The sequence below is a fragment of the Planococcus citri genome, chromosome 3 (genome assembly GCF_950023065.1).
Source record: "Planococcus citri chromosome 3, ihPlaCitr1.1, whole genome shotgun sequence".
In the NCBI taxonomy this organism is placed as follows: Eukaryota; Metazoa; Arthropoda; class Insecta; order Hemiptera; family Pseudococcidae; genus Planococcus; species Planococcus citri.
In genome coordinates, this window is record NC_088679.1 from 44,480,554 (window position 1) to 44,496,252 (window position 15,699).

At 33.6% G+C, this 15,699-nt stretch overlaps 3 protein-coding genes and 1 long non-coding RNA gene across 4 annotated transcripts; 1 reads left to right on the plus strand and 3 right to left on the minus strand.

The window, feature by feature from the left end:
* Positions 1 to 656: 656 nt before the first annotated feature.
* Positions 657 to 3,998, minus strand: LOC135841081 (aladin-like). The gene is made up of 10 exons (XM_065357883.1): positions 3,600 to 3,998; positions 3,392 to 3,525; positions 3,187 to 3,316; positions 2,914 to 3,119; positions 2,675 to 2,834; positions 2,439 to 2,608; positions 2,115 to 2,351; positions 1,908 to 2,045; positions 1,747 to 1,831; positions 657 to 1,661 (listed from the first exon to the last, which is right to left on the minus strand). The coding sequence occupies exons 1-10, from the start codon at positions 3,792 to 3,794 to the stop codon at positions 1,599 to 1,601; spliced, it is 1,518 nt and encodes a 505-aa protein (XP_065213955.1). The 5' UTR covers positions 3,795 to 3,998; the 3' UTR covers positions 657 to 1,598.
* A 323-nt stretch (positions 3,999 to 4,321) lies between these two features.
* Positions 4,322 to 7,932, plus strand: LOC135841080 (uncharacterized). The gene is made up of 12 exons (XM_065357881.1): positions 4,322 to 4,503; positions 4,644 to 4,782; positions 4,855 to 5,002; positions 5,069 to 5,207; positions 5,277 to 5,446; positions 5,514 to 5,773; positions 5,842 to 5,983; positions 6,052 to 6,255; positions 6,317 to 6,543; positions 6,671 to 6,810; positions 7,374 to 7,518; positions 7,662 to 7,932. Exons 2-12 carry the CDS (start codon positions 4,682 to 4,684, stop codon positions 7,801 to 7,803), a joined length of 1,818 nt encoding a protein of 605 aa, XP_065213953.1. The 5' UTR covers positions 4,322 to 4,503; positions 4,644 to 4,681; the 3' UTR covers positions 7,804 to 7,932.
* On the minus strand, positions 6,943 to 9,742 carry LOC135841084 (uncharacterized). Its single transcript, XR_010557837.1, has 2 exons — positions 8,757 to 9,742; positions 6,943 to 8,265 (listed from the first exon to the last, which is right to left on the minus strand). It is a non-coding gene; the product is annotated as an uncharacterized LOC135841084 (long non-coding RNA).
* Positions 9,743 to 11,636: 1,894 nt separating this feature from the next.
* Sap-r (Saposin-related) lies at positions 11,637 to 15,539 on the minus strand. The gene has a single exon (XM_065358769.1). It carries the CDS (start codon positions 15,337 to 15,339, stop codon positions 12,241 to 12,243), a length of 3,099 nt encoding a protein of 1,032 aa, XP_065214841.1. The 5' UTR covers positions 15,340 to 15,539; the 3' UTR covers positions 11,637 to 12,240.
* Positions 15,540 to 15,699: the final 160 nt, after the last annotated feature.

Consider the following 15,699-nt stretch of genomic DNA (forward strand, 5'->3'; position numbering starts at 1 on the left):
GAAGGGGGCATCCGATGGGTAATACGTAGGAATGCTCACATTTGATACGAATACACGTCTTATTTCTACCCTCGTTCACTCATTATCTATCACCGATGAAAAAAGACTAAACAGTAATTTCACGTTTTTTTCTTTGAACTCGTATGTGTTACCTACCCTACCTACTTATTCTTATTCGGATAATTTATCACGAATCTCAATTCAGCCTTGAAACAAAACATCATTCATTAAAATAGATTGAGAATTCTGTTTCTTAAAAAAAATCCTAGTCACGTAAATATTTTGTATTATGGGGTTGTTTTCGTAAAATGTTATTTTCCTATTTTTCAGGATGAATGATAGCATTCATAAATTATTTCTTTTACACTACCTAATAATCTTTTTGAATACTTGGAAAATGAAAATTTAAGGGAATGGTATAAGGAAAAAAATGGATATAAAACGAGAACGTTTCGCGGTAACTTATCTAAATAAGTGGCAGTTTTTTATTATTTATATTTTTAATTCAATTATATTTCGTCATTCAAAAATCCAATCCCAGAATTACGTCTCTTCTTCGAATATAATTGATGCCAGTTAAGTGACATTCAGCCTTTAGATCAGAAAGTTGTCTCAAATTAGCTGAAAAGAAAAAGTTTTATGATTTGAATAATTCGTCCGTCTTGGAAAAATTATTTATTATGAAATATAAATTTTAAATGAACGACAAGTAAATGTGCCTGCGAAACGTTCTGTACTTCAATATTTTAAAATGAATGCTTCAAATGAATAACAACTCGAAAGTGATTTTCTTTGATTGTAGGTAGGCAGGCCATCTAGTTTATTATTTGTTTTAACGCACGATTAGTTAATGGTTTCAGGGTCTTACATAAATTGACTTAAAATTCTGAGTTTTATTCGGTATGGAAACAATTCAGTTAGCTTCAAGTATAAAATTCATCGCTTCTTCACTTCACAACTTTTTAAATGCAGCTAACATATGTAGATCAAAATTAATGGATAAAAATGAATGTATTCGTATCATAAGAAGCATGACATAAATTAAATTGTTGAAACTCCAGAAGTATCGGTTCATTCAAAGACTTCAAATATATTAATACATACCTAAATCAGATAAAATGAGTATTTCAAACCAAAAAATTATAGTATAAATGTCGACATGCCTAATAATGAATTCTTACTAAATTCGAGGCCAGTTTAAAACAAAAAGACCAAAAAGTCAAACACATGTATTCAGTACTTGAAAACTTTGACCGTTTTTTTCTCTCGTGCTGAATAATTACGAAAATTATCATCAAAAAAACATCATGAAGAAGTATGCGAAATGAAAGGAGACAACTATTATCATTAAACAAATTATGAGTGGCAAAAATGCTAGTAGAATAAACAAAAAGGATTAACAATGTAATCGGTGGAGTAACTCTTTTCACGAGTATAAATTATAAAAGAGCTCGACAAATACTCAGCTGCACTAAACGTTAGCCATTAAAGTTTCAAAGTTTTCTATAAAATGAAAAAATATTCTTTATTTAACAAAATATGTATATAATTATTCGATATTCAAACGTACGTGAAACCATACATCATTGCGGTAGAAATTAAATGAAAATAGCGTCCGATGTGTAAAATGGGAAGTATTGAATACGACCACTAGACCAAGCCTAGAACAGAATATTATTATTTTTTTAATTTTTCAATAAACGAATATGATACTCGATTGAAAACATTCAATTCAACAGGACTTACAATAGTTAAATTGGTTCCATATTTGACATTTTTTTGAAAATCGATACAGTTAGGAATTTCATTCAATCGCCCTCGAATTAAACATCTATAATAAAAATTAGGTAATTCAAATTCAGAAAGTTAGAACAAAACCGCTGAACACGAATAGGTACACTACATACCTAGGAGTAAGCTGAAGAACTTTGGGTCTCGAACAGATGGTAGTGCTAAACACTGGAATTAAATTACTATCCTTGAATATCACTGCTAACAGCTTTCCACTCGAATCCCACGCCATATCGATAATATTGCCACCAAGTCTACGATAAAATATTTCGTTTCAACAAAAGCGCAGTGAAAGAATGAATGAAAATAAGTATTGAGCTTACATTTCGCCATTTGATAATTCTTGTCTAGTTAAATCTGCGACACATATTGCGTTACCGTTTCCAGTCGCAGTATCAGCAAAAATATTGAAAGCCGACGATACTGTTATAGCATAAATAGTTGGTTCAGCTGTGGTAGCGAATAATAACACCGATCCGTCTGATGACCAACATGCACATTTGATTCGATTCGAACCTGTATACCAATTCTCCGAGCTCCATGATACACTTGACCATATGCTACACAAAAAAAAATCAATTTAATCATTAAAATCTTCCGTGCTGGTATTGGTATTGTTCGAAAAACGAATTGAAGTCGAGTATTACCGGAATAAAATATTTGTAGTGCTGGCGAAAATATGTTCAGATGTAGGCGACCATTTGACCAATACAGGAATACCACCACCGTACTTTTGCAAAGGTACTGCTCTCTCCATCGATACATCCCATACATACATAGCACGATCGCATAATGAAGCGCTTACTAATAAATTGCCCTAAAATCAAACGCAAAGAATGAGATTCGGTTTCTCAAAACATCATAACGAAAATGAAAAATTTACTTGTTGATTCCACGATACACTAGTCACATATTTATGACCTGGTCTGGATAATAAAGTAGCACATGTGATTGATGGTTTCGTCACTATTGAGTTCGGCTCAATATTCCATACATAAACACCTTTTGAACACCCAACAGCTAATTCTGACGCGCTAAGGGGCCTGACAGAACGATCGAAAAGAATTAATATGTATATCAAATAGGAAAGAATCGACGTTAAGAATCGCAGATGATACACACCTCCATGCAACACAAGTGATGAATTGTTGAGTTCTATGTTTCAGAACCGATGTGATGGTTGAACCAGCTGAGTAAATATGAACATCGTCTTTGACGGTGACAACAGCAAATTTACTGCAATGTGGATGCCATTGAATATACCTAAATAAACCATTCTTCCAATTTTTACACAGGCAATATTCTGGCAGAATAATATCTTCTTCTCCCTGCGAAGCATTCAATAAATAATACTACGTCAAAAAACACTGGATTTTCGTAAGTTTGCTCGTTTACCTCTACGTTAGCTCGATTGGAGTACTTATAAGCCAATTTGGTAACATTCTGAATCAAGTTATTGAAGAAAGAAAATTTTAAATTTGTTTCTAATGTTACAAGGAGTGCTGAAATAAATCCTTGTTCGAACCTGCAGAACATCACATAATAATAAATATTTGCACGAATTAAATGCAATCAACCAATCATACGAATAATACTTTACCAGGCAGTTTTAATTCCATCCCATTTAGTGCCTTCTACTGAAAGAAATAATTCTTTTGGGCTGGCTGAAGTGTACTTTGCTGATATACTATTAATAGAAGCTTCAGAAAATGTTACATTAGGCAGTTCTGCAACCTAGACAAAGTTTGTTAAGTTAGACTGAGTAAGATGTTCGAATATACTTTTCTATTAAGGTACGTTATACTCACGAAAGGGATCAATCTAGATATTACAGAATCGCACTCAGAGGGCAAAGAATACCGAACTTTTCCATCAACTTCACAAGTGGCAACCTGACCATCTTCTTGAAATTCAGAAAATCTACTCAGAGACAACATCCTGAAGAAAATGCAGCGTTTCTTGAAGGATTCGTCGAAACTTGGTGAGGATGTGACTGATATCATAAACTGAGCACCTTCGAAAAAAGATTCATCGTTTTCCTGGAGTGAGGTGCAATAGATATCTCGAGCAGCAGTGATTCGAAAATAGACAGCGCAGTTAAATTTACTAGAAGTAAGAATTAAAAATGATTTCACATTCCTAAAGTGAAGATTCAAGAAATTGAACAAATTCGATCAATTTTTGTACCGGCTGTATGAATCTGCGACTGCGGCGTAGAATGGATAGTGGATGTTGCTTTTGTTGCTGTTGCGTTGAACCGCAATATCTTCAGAATTTTCAATTTCAATTTTTTCTTTCTCATTCGCATTTTTTTTTCTGAATCAAAAAAATACTTTGAAAATTCAAAAAGACGTTGGTAATAAAATATTTAAAATTACATTTCGTCCTCATAATTTGGTTATTTTGCTTTTTCAAAATCTTTTGCAATTTGGTGACCTATTCCCTACACGAAGCTTCATCGTTGCATTTTATCCAGTTTGTCAAATCTTGATTTGTGAAGAGTGAACTGATAACGAAAAATATCAACAAAAAATTCGCGGCAATTTTTTTTTCTGAGACAGACTCAGAATCACTGATAGAAAATGAATGAAACATGAAAAAAAGTTCAAACTGCTCAAAGTAGAATACGTCTAGCTTTTACTTACTTATAATCATTGTTATTGTGATTACATTATCAACTGAAATTCATGAAACAAAAATATGTGTGAAAATGTAAGTATTCGTATTCGACTTTTACCATTATAGTCAAAGGTATTCGATGTACATGTCGAACAAATACTGCATTTTTACTCGTATCTATACATATAGAAACTACTCTGTTAACTAAAAATGTAACTTGCAATTTTTCGCAGATTTGAAGTTCAACTTGAGTGCTTGCTTGAAATCCACCATGTCTGAAAACATAGCATCTGAGTTGAAAAATTGGTTTCTGTCTCTCGGATTTCAAGATAAAAACTTATCTCCTGAGCAGATTGAAGAAGAATTTCAGAGGTTGGATGAAAAGTGAATTTTCTCTCTGCCTGTGCGTATTTTCTAATTAACCCACGGCCATTTACATTTCAGATTATCTCCTCCGGAATTGAGGGATATATGGCGCAATGTTATGATTCACGTAATTCCATCAAAGGAAGTTCGTTATATAAGGAAAGTCTTGATGTTACACGAACTGAATACGTCAAAAACGACCAAAAGGAAAAAACTGTTCATAACGGTATTATTTTTTTGATAAGTACTTCAATTCATGTTCGTTGATTTACTGAACTTTTCTCATATGTAGAAAAATTCAAAAACCCTTCAAGAGCTCGAACAACTCAAATCCTTCAATGAGCTACACGATAAACTGAGACAGCGTTATCAAAATATTGCAACTTGCGAAAATGAGATCGCTTCATTTGAAGTTAAAGTGGCTGAAAAAGGTAATTACATCGCCTTTAACATAATTTTTACGAACTGAAGGTGTAAAACTGACAAATTCTGATTTTTAGAACTCGAACGTAAGGAGTTGGTGAAAAAGAAAGAAATGCTCGATCACACTTCGATCATGATCGATTTGAAGTTGAGCGAACGAGAAAAAATGATCAAAGAGTTATCGGAGATGCATTCCTATTTGAATTATTTGATTTCGTTTTGGCAAGCCGAAAAGAACACTCAAGGGGTATTTTATAACATTTTTTATCAAATGTAATATCGATTCCACGTTTTAATGTTCAATTTTTTTTCAGGATGTTATTAAAGATCGCGTAGAAATTGTCAAGGATTGCCTTAAAAACGTTCACGATTTTAATAAACATCAAAATATTTTATCAGAGATGGATTTGCTGAAAGAAAAAGCGAGTTTGATGAACGATGTTATACGATTAAATGCGAATATTCCAATTTCCAGTTTATACAAAATTGTCATTGATATGCTGAAAGAAACGCTTAGCTCTTCCATAAAGTTAGCAGATTATATCAACTCCAAGCAAAACTCAGAAAGCTCGTGGTTAGTAAGTTGAATAATGTGGAAATTTTTAAAATTTTTCAAAATAAATTAATTCATTTGATACTCAGGTTGAACGATGCGAAATTAACCGAACTGAAGAAAAATTGTGTCCAATACTTCTTGAAAAATGTAAACAATGAAAAAAATCTTCAAACCCTTCGGGACAAAGTACAGATTGCCAAATTAGAATTATTCAACGTATTAAGTGACGTAAGTAATCAACAAATGTAATCAGCATAGACATGTTCAGCAAAATTTATTTTGTGTTATGTTTGAAGAATAACTACATGGGCTTTCAAAAAGAAACTTTCAAAATATGGTTGGAATCAGAATGCCAAAAACAGTGTATGGTTACTAGAGAGAATTATCTTCGCAATGAATTCGATTTAATTAAAAATAAAGCGGATAAAATTGTCGATTACTCGTGCGAAGATGACAAGGCAAAATTTTTCGCCGATTTTTTCGACATAAACACTCAAACGGTAATTATAGTTTTAAAAATTGACCATGCACGAAATGAAACTAATGTGTAGTACATTTCAGTGCTTATCGGAGCCAGACGCTATGAAACATATCAATCATTTATCCGACGAACCAATAAATATGTTTATTAAATGCCAGAATTACTGTATTAAAAAAATAGAGCTTTTTATCGAACAAGAAAATTCGGAAAAATTGGCGCACTTTGCCGATTTGCCTTCGCAAAGTTTAACCAATGAATTGCTAGGACTTAAGCAGCTCGAATTACTGAAGGTTTTGAATAATGTTTGGTAAGTTTGAATCATCGCAAGATGATCAATGATCAGATTGTCTACACGATTCTGCGAAAAAATAACGTAATTTTCGGGTGTAAAAATAAGATTGAGCTAATCACTTTTTTCTGTTGAATAATTTCAGGTTTTCTGAAGTAAACGAATGCAACAGTTTACCTGATTCTTCCATGAATATTTGCATCGAGCAGTGTTATTATTTAATTTATTTAGCAAATCTCCACGAAACATTGGTGAACCAATTCAACCAGTCTTCCATAAAATCTGGTACACGAATTTGTATTCTATGTAGATATGTGCTATTATTCGATGAGCGTTTATTTCTATTTACAACATTTTTTAAATTCGTTTTTCTCATCAGTTTCCAAAGTCCATTAAAATATCAATAACGAAAGAAAGTAAATCTAAAATTTTTAATGTTTTATTAAATAGTACATTTACAAAATTTTATTTGCAATCATTTTTCATTTTCTATTCGAGCTACTGTATGTGTACCTACACCTACTCGTAATTCATGAATAAGTTGGGTAGGTAATAGGTATCGAAGTTCACCTCGCCCTATGACTCATTTTAATGGATAATGAATTGATGATAAGCAAAATTTTTCAGTATACTCGCTATCTCATCGTCATTAGAGTTCTGCGGACTAAATGAGTAAATGACTTAATCAATGTTTTTCTCAGTGTTTATAAGATTAAAATATAATTTCCTTGCGTTGGAATGTATAATCACGAGCGTCGACTCCATTTTTGATAAATGACTCGATAAGAAGAATTGCGAGTGATATGTGAAAAAATAATTTTAACGGTTTTGTGTTTTTATGTTCACAGGTTCTCTTATCGACAAAAAACAGCAAATAAAAGAAGACCAAAGAGAATTTTTGAACAAGTTGAAAAAAACCATTCATGAAGCAAAAACAAATTTGAAAAATGTAGAGCAATATGCGTCTCATTGTTCCAAGAATGTAGAATTATGGTGAGAGCGAATAAATTACACGTGTTTTTTTATTCTATTGTCGTAACAGTCCATTTTCCTTAACTTGTACAGTTCACAGTTTTATTTATGTTTATTATTGACAGATTTATGAATAATATTGTTATTGTTTATTTAATTTTCAGGATCAAGTTATCCGCAAATGATATTGTCCCGAAAGGAATGATGGTGGCAGATCGAGAGTTTGTTGATTGGATGAAACGCTACGCATCTGTTATTCAATGCTTACGCCATAAAAACGTTAATAATAACAAAACTGTTTTTTAAGACGTTCGCAATCTCGTGAATCAATTTTCGTACGCGTGTAAAATATTATTTATTCTTTTTCTCCCAAATACTCGATTTTATATCATTTTATAGGTATTTAAATTATAATAATGTCATTGAGTTATACAATGTATTTCTTTTGTCGTTTACTGTTATTAACCTCTCATGAACTTTGCACTTACCAATAAACACTGAAAAAAATTTGATAAATCAAACATCAAAGTACTGATAAATATCATGTCCTATATTGGTTTAAAAATGTCAAAATTTCCTCTTCGAAAAAAAAAACAAATGGTAAGAAATTGAACTCAATGATAAGCGCGCGTTTTGAACGGATTAGGTGTAGGTACTTAGGTAGGTAGATATCAGGTTACTATCTTTCCTGATTATTATTGAAATTTTTCCGACCAAAAAAGTGTACTGTGAATTGTGATGAAGGAAAAATCTATTTCATCATTGATTCTGAAAAATGTGAAATTGCAATTATTACACAGGCTGTTGTAAAAAAAAACATCTTACTTGGTACTGATTTTAGTAAATGAGTTACACGTGCACGCACAGTCGCTTATGTATGTAGGTACTAGGTAGGTAGGTACCATAAATATAGAAATGAAAATGAATCACTTGAATTTGTATGCGTGTTTACTGTTTACAAGCTGTTAAAAAGAAACAGTTAATTGCTTGCCAAAATTTTGTCTGAACAAGTTCATAAGTACATTCATCTCTCATTTTTATATTTTTGTTCGAACTTATTATGCCTATACGCTAACCAACAACCGTCATCATAATTGGATAAATCTATGACTCAAAAGTTCTGTTCGACATCGCATATTTTAGTGCTAGCGCAGCAGATTCAATACGATCTATACGTGTGTTGTTCGTGTTACAATAAAACCAATAACCTTCATTTTGAATATCTGCACATTTTTATAACGTTTAATGTATGTACTTACGGTACTTCTACTTGCTATATTCGCGACAGGAAATAAAAAATCTAGAAACTGATTAGGTTAGGTACCGGTTTGTTTATCGCATGATTCATTTTCCTTCTTACGTAGATATCTGTGTAAGTTGGTAAAATTCGGATGAATAAACGGGAAAATTCATGATGAATTTATTGTACAATTTGGTTAGGTATGGTATATCTATTCGTAAATTGCCGACGACGACAAAGTAAATTCAAAGATTTGATATTTATTTATTTATTTTTATATTAACTAGGTACCTATCTGAATTTTCTCTCGAATGCACGATCCCCAAGTATACTTCAGATGTTCCATGTTCCAGTCCTCTTTTTAAAATTCTCATCTAATGACTGAGTCAGAAAATAGGTGAAATTTTAAGAGATTAGGTTTTGCTCTTTCTAATAAAAATGAACTGAACGTTTTTTTGCACATTATTCATTTAAATTCGATGTCAATATAAATAAGTGAATCTGTTGGAAACGTGTAGATATAAGTATTTACAATTTAGGTAGGTACCTATATTTTTGAGATAATGATATAACATCGAGCAAATTAAGCAAAAAATATTTCCAATCAGATTTCAGTTCATGGATACAATCAATTCGTTTTAGAAGTTGTTAATACTGCTGAATGTACGCCTACTTTACCTACCTGCCTTGTAGGATACCACAGCTCGTAGCCATATATAAACACAGGTGTTTCATTGAATGATGACAATGAATATTGTATACTCGTACTGCGTCGCAAAGTAACATTATTCTGTTTTTCTATCTGTATTTTTCAAGCTCTGCAATGTTTTCGTCCTATTTTTGGTGCATTTATCAAGTGCTAATCGAAGATGAGTTGAATAACATGCTTCTAAATTTTAAATCTAAAATTTTCATTTTCTTATTCGATAAATGCATTTTCATACACTCATTGCGATGAAGTATTCATTCAATACAAATATATTAAAAGTATTCTTACCTACTCATTGCATATTGATCGATCTTTACATGGCTTATAATTTCGAGAGAAAAAAAACACACTAACTAATGAATTTGAGTTGGTAATTTGCAAATTTTACCTACATAATATTTGTGAACCAAGCGAAGCAACACTTACCTAGGTATGTCACGTTTATTACCTGCTTACCTGTGTTCATCTACCTATCTATCAAAGCCAAGTCACGGGTGGGTACAATATCACTTAATTAGTTTGATTTGCATATTAGCATCATTAGCATAATTGCTAGTTTAATTTTTCAATTTCATTCTAACATTGTTTCATTTTTAGTCAAATTTGTTCTGGTCTACAATTACAATTTATTACTTCTTTTCCTAAATATTTTCATAAGAACAACCTTTGCCACGTGATGTACTGTACGAATGTACGATACACAGGAAATTTCGATTAGATAAACATGCCTTTTGAGTTTTGATGACATTAACTCTATAGGTATGTATGCTAAGTAAGTATGTACATAAACCTCTATGTACATATAGACATACGTAGATTTTGGCACAGAAAATAAAATGTCCCTTTATATTGTCGAAATGTTATCACATTTATAAAATATTTAATCAATTTTTGATGTAATATTGTCACTTTAAAAACAATTAAACGAAAGGAAATATGCTTACTAATTTTGCCTAGGGTTTCTTTTTCATTTTTTCTGTAGACGATAAAATATTACCTAGTCATCAGCTACAGGTAAATCTACATCTAGATTACCAACGTACGATAAAAATTCGCGGTATTTCGACTCAATCGCTTGCTATTTCATTCTACCATATACATAGGTACCTACTGTACTTACATTTATGTATACCGATAATGAAATAAAATTTCATATAAATAGTTTTTGATTTCCATCAACTATTAACACGTGCATGTGCACGAAGCTGTTGTATATTACCAATATCAATTCATAATAAAAAGACCATTTCAACTCGCCCAGTAGGCAATAACACCGGAATTGATAAAATTTGTAGACTTTATTTAATCGCAGTATAATACCTATTACAATGCCTATTACATGAACCAAAAGGGAAGATACAGCAAGCAATTTTAAAAAATTGTACATTTCCCTGGCCCCTACTTCAAGTGTCATAATATGATAGAGGACGAGTGTAGTAAGCAATGTACTCTCTTATCGTTTGTATTATTTTTGTAAACTACGATTATACCAACGTCGTCAGTATACTACTTACTACAACCACATGAATACAATGCAATAAACCTAACGTGTGTAGCTTTTTACTCATGGGATACGGGTACCCAACGATTCCTCGAAAGCTTAACCAAACAAACAACCAGGATATCAATTTTGTTTCATTGTAATTTCAAGAACGCTATAATAGGGCTAAATATAATATAGATTCCCATATTCAACAAAAGCAGGCTAATAACAAAGAGATATTTCTCAGTACTGATAATCGGCGAATAGTTATCCACCATGTTACATACGTTCATGCTAATCCCCTTCTATACGAGACCGAAGTTTCGAAACAAAACCAATTTAAAATTATTAGTAAATTCACACACGGGAGGGTACTTTGTACATATCAGTAGGTACCAACTATCAATTCAATAACCAAAGATGATTCATGGAGATTCGTGATTGCAAAGTACAGTACGAAGCAATTATGTATGTAATTCATCTTCCAATTTTACATGCTCATCCACAAATACCTACATAAATTAACACCATATATGATTTCCTTTGTCAGCAAAACATCGCAATAATTCAGTTTTTTTCCTGTTTATGCGAACTCGCAGACGTCAAATAGATGAACGGTTGTGTCTCTCACGCAGTCAAGAGTAATTTTCAAAATGATACGTTCGTGAAACCAATTACACAGAGCAAGACGATAAAATGAAAAATGATCAAATTTCAAAATTTTATTACAGGAATGAGATTAATAATAGCAACATTTTCGATAAATGATAAATAATATTATACAAAAAAATTCGAATAAACTACATCACAACATCATGCATATTAAAAATACATAAATAAACTAATCAAAGTAAACGGGAATCATATTCAACCATCATGATACATATAGATTAAATCCGAAACCATAATGGTAATATCAACGTTTAGAGTTTGTGCAAAATAATCTTGGGGTAAAATTTTACGATGTTAAATAGGGAATATCGAAATACACAATTACATATAAAAATGTGGACAATATCGTAAGGTAGATAGGTAAGTAAATCAATTCAGCAATTATAACATAATCGAATCCAATATCATAAAGAAAATATTTGCAGCCTCTCGTATTAAGGTAACGTTGAAATGAAACGAAATAAGACCAAGTCAATTTGATTCCTATACATAAAAGGTGCGTTACGAGATACTCGAGTTACATATATTTTATGACACGACTCTTTTAAATATTAATAAAATGTTGACACCTCGCTATAATACAAAATATGTAACGTCGAATAAAAAATAAAAAAAAATACATAAAAATATTACCATCACTTAATTACGACTAGGTTGGTCGGACTTCCACACTCTATCACGACAATATTCTAATTTATCACAAGCAATAGCGGTTTCATTTCCGCGACACCAGAAAGATTCTCCGGCAGTACAATCTTCGAACTGTATCAGTTCGGATTTATATGGGCACAAGTGAACTTTCGAACAATAGTACCAGCTTGGAATACCTAAAGCTAGTCCTTCGATTTGACGTCCCAAAGTAAGCACGGCCATGTCGCAAACTTTACGATTTTTAGTACTCACGTACGAACAGATTTTATCCAACTCGAGGAATTCGGAATTCATGATGTATGGATCAGCTAGCACTCCTTGTAATGATCCCAACGTGACTTCGCAAGAACGGCATTTTTGTAACGAACTGGTACTCGAGAAAGCCGGACAGATTTTAGCTAATTGGCAAAGCTCTTTAGGAGTTACGTCTTTTTTAAGTAAGTCGAAGAATTTAGGGACGTATTTATCTACCATAGCGGTGCAATTCTGTTGTAACTCTTTATCGGTCAAATGATCGCAATATTTAGTCATCAATTGCTCCAATTCTTCTTCGGTGGTCTTGGAGGTTAGCTTATTTTCGTATAATTTAACGAATAATTCGCAAACTTCGCACGATGGTTTCGAGACGGTGTTCAAGATGATGTCGTTAGGCGATGCTTCGATTTCGTTGCTTTCAATATCGCCGCCGATTACAGCGTCGTATTTAGGGTACTGATTACAATATTTCAAGTAAGTACAGGATTCTTCGGCGGTAAATTCGGCCATCATCATATCGACGATTTCGCTAGAATGTTGAAGTTGTATTTGAACAGCTGTCTCGGTTAGATGTTTCGGGACAGATTTCACCATAGATTTTAAGCCTCTGTACACGGAAAGAGAATCGCGTTCTTTGAGCGGACTGATTAACGTATTCATGGCTTGGGTGCAAGATTGACATTGATCTTGAACGGCGTTCAAAGTTGGACATAATTTCAACGCTGGGCAGACTAACGAAGGATCGATTTCTTCGGCTAAAACGCTGATGACTAAAGCTGAATATTGACTCATGAATTCGTTACATTGTCTGGCTTCGGCTTGTGGTACAATAGCGCAGACTTTCTTGAGAGAATTTTCGATTTGCTGCTCGGTTTTAGGATCCTCGAGTTCCTTTTGGATTAGATTCAAGGCGGTTTGACAAAGAGGACAAAATTCGAATTTAGAAACCAGGCGTACGTCAGGGCAGAAGTCGATGGTAGCGCAGATGATACCAGGATCGGTTTCTTTAGCTAGTAGATCGATAAGCACATCGGAGTACTGTTCGACAAATTTGTTACATTTATCTACATCCGAACGCGGGACCAATTTGCATACTTTTTCGAGAGCTGATTTCACGTCCGCTTCAACTGTTGGGTCTTCGATTTCACGTTGCAGAATTTGAATAAAGTATTTGCACAAACGGCATTCCGTAGAGCTACTCAAATTGAACGATTTCTGCGGCAAGATTTCAGCTTGGGTGTTGATAATGGGAGTGTATTTATCTTGAATGAGATTTAAATTGATATCGCTGACGAGGTTTTTTCTAGGGCAAAGATTCACTTCGGCGCAAATTTTAGGCGGATCTAATTCGTTTGTTAAAAAGTCGTAGATAATTTTGAAGTCCTCTTCGACCAAATCCGTACATTCTTTTTCGAATTTTCCCGTCTGTTTGCACATACCTTTCAATACTTGTAAAAATTCATCCTCGGTAGTATTGGCAATGAGAACGTCTCTGAAATGAGTCACCAATTGTTTACACAAGTCGCAAGGTAAATCGTCAGATTGTTGTTGTAACATAAGTTCAGCTTTTTCATTTAATTCTACGTCACCGGGCTGAGGATGGAAATGATATTTGTAAGCGCACATTCCAGACATATGGCAGGCACTCCACGGTTGCAGATTCAACAAGTATTGATACAAATCATCGAAATGTCTAGCCAGAAGCGTCGAGCACGAATCGGAAAAACTACTCAATTCGCCGCATACTTGCAACAATCTATTCATAACGTTGACCTTGGAGTTTTGTTGCAAAAATTTTTCTACGTTGGTAAAAGCCACAGTACAATTAACGCAAGAGTCAAGCTTGAGTTCGGAATTCGTACCAGGATTGGCAGCGATCAATTTATCGATACGAGCGCTATTACATAACCCTGCGACGGAACAGACGGCAGTTGGGTTCATAGCGGAAACCAACATTTCGGTGAGTTCAGGAATGAACTGATCAGCTACATTGATACATTCTTTGGAGACTGCTTTGATCGGAATTAATTTACACGATCCTTCGAAAACATCTTTCAACTCTTGCTGAGTTTCGTTGCTTTGTAATTGATCTCTGGCCTGTTTTACCATATCTTTACAGATTTGGCAAACGGAGTCGTTATCTTCGGGAAATTCGCTGGTTTTCCATACATTCTCGAAACAGTAATTGTGCGCGTCGCATTCCCGAGCCGATGTCAAGTTACCACACCATTGCGAAGGTCCCCACGTACATTGACTAGCACCAACAAATGTGTTCATGTCAGGTAAATCTAAAAGTTTGGCTGGAAAATGTAATTCGATATTGTCGAAGCGTACGACGGCATCGTCTTCGTACGGAGTCTCTAGAGAAGTCGACGAACAGAATCCCAAAAGATGGCATATTGTTGTAGGATCTACTTCCGAAGTTAATAAATCTAATAATTCGTTGAAATTGGAATCAACGTATTTATCAATCAAATTCTCGCAAGTTTTGCGGAAGACCGAGGTTAAAAATGACAGTTCGCAAATATTTTCAAGTAAATCTTGCATCGCACCTTTCGTAAAATTACTGTCGATGGAGTCGCGAATGGACTGAATTTCAGCTTCGCAGTTTCCACAGCTGCCGTAGACGGACTTCTGATTCTGCCAAACTACTTGGATACAATGGTTGACGGCATTGCATTCGACTGATGTGGTGAAATTAGTACACCAGTAGCTCGAATCCAAACAGTGTTCAGGACCCAATAAAGCGGAATCGAAATCATTTCTTATAGACGAACTGTCCACGGCCGAAAACACAAAAAGTGCGTACAGCACACACGAATAAAAGTACATTTTGAACGTTTTAGTTCACACTCATTACAAAAATATTAACAAAGAAACTGAAGAGATATTTAACTAATTAGTTAGCAGAATGAGTAAGGAAAAAAGTACCACGTCCGATAACACTATAGCACTCGAATAAATTTACGACGAATGACGAATTACAATTAAATAATCGCACAATCGTAGTAATGAACAAACACAAAGACATTGAAACGATAACAAAGAACAACTCGAATGTTGTTTTGAAAAACAAGACAAGCCATGTTGCCAAGTTGATACGCAAGGGGTTCTTAAAATTTGGGGATAAACAATAAACATCAAAACATCCTTTTTTTTATTTATTGAACGGTTTTTTTACCGTTAGTTATG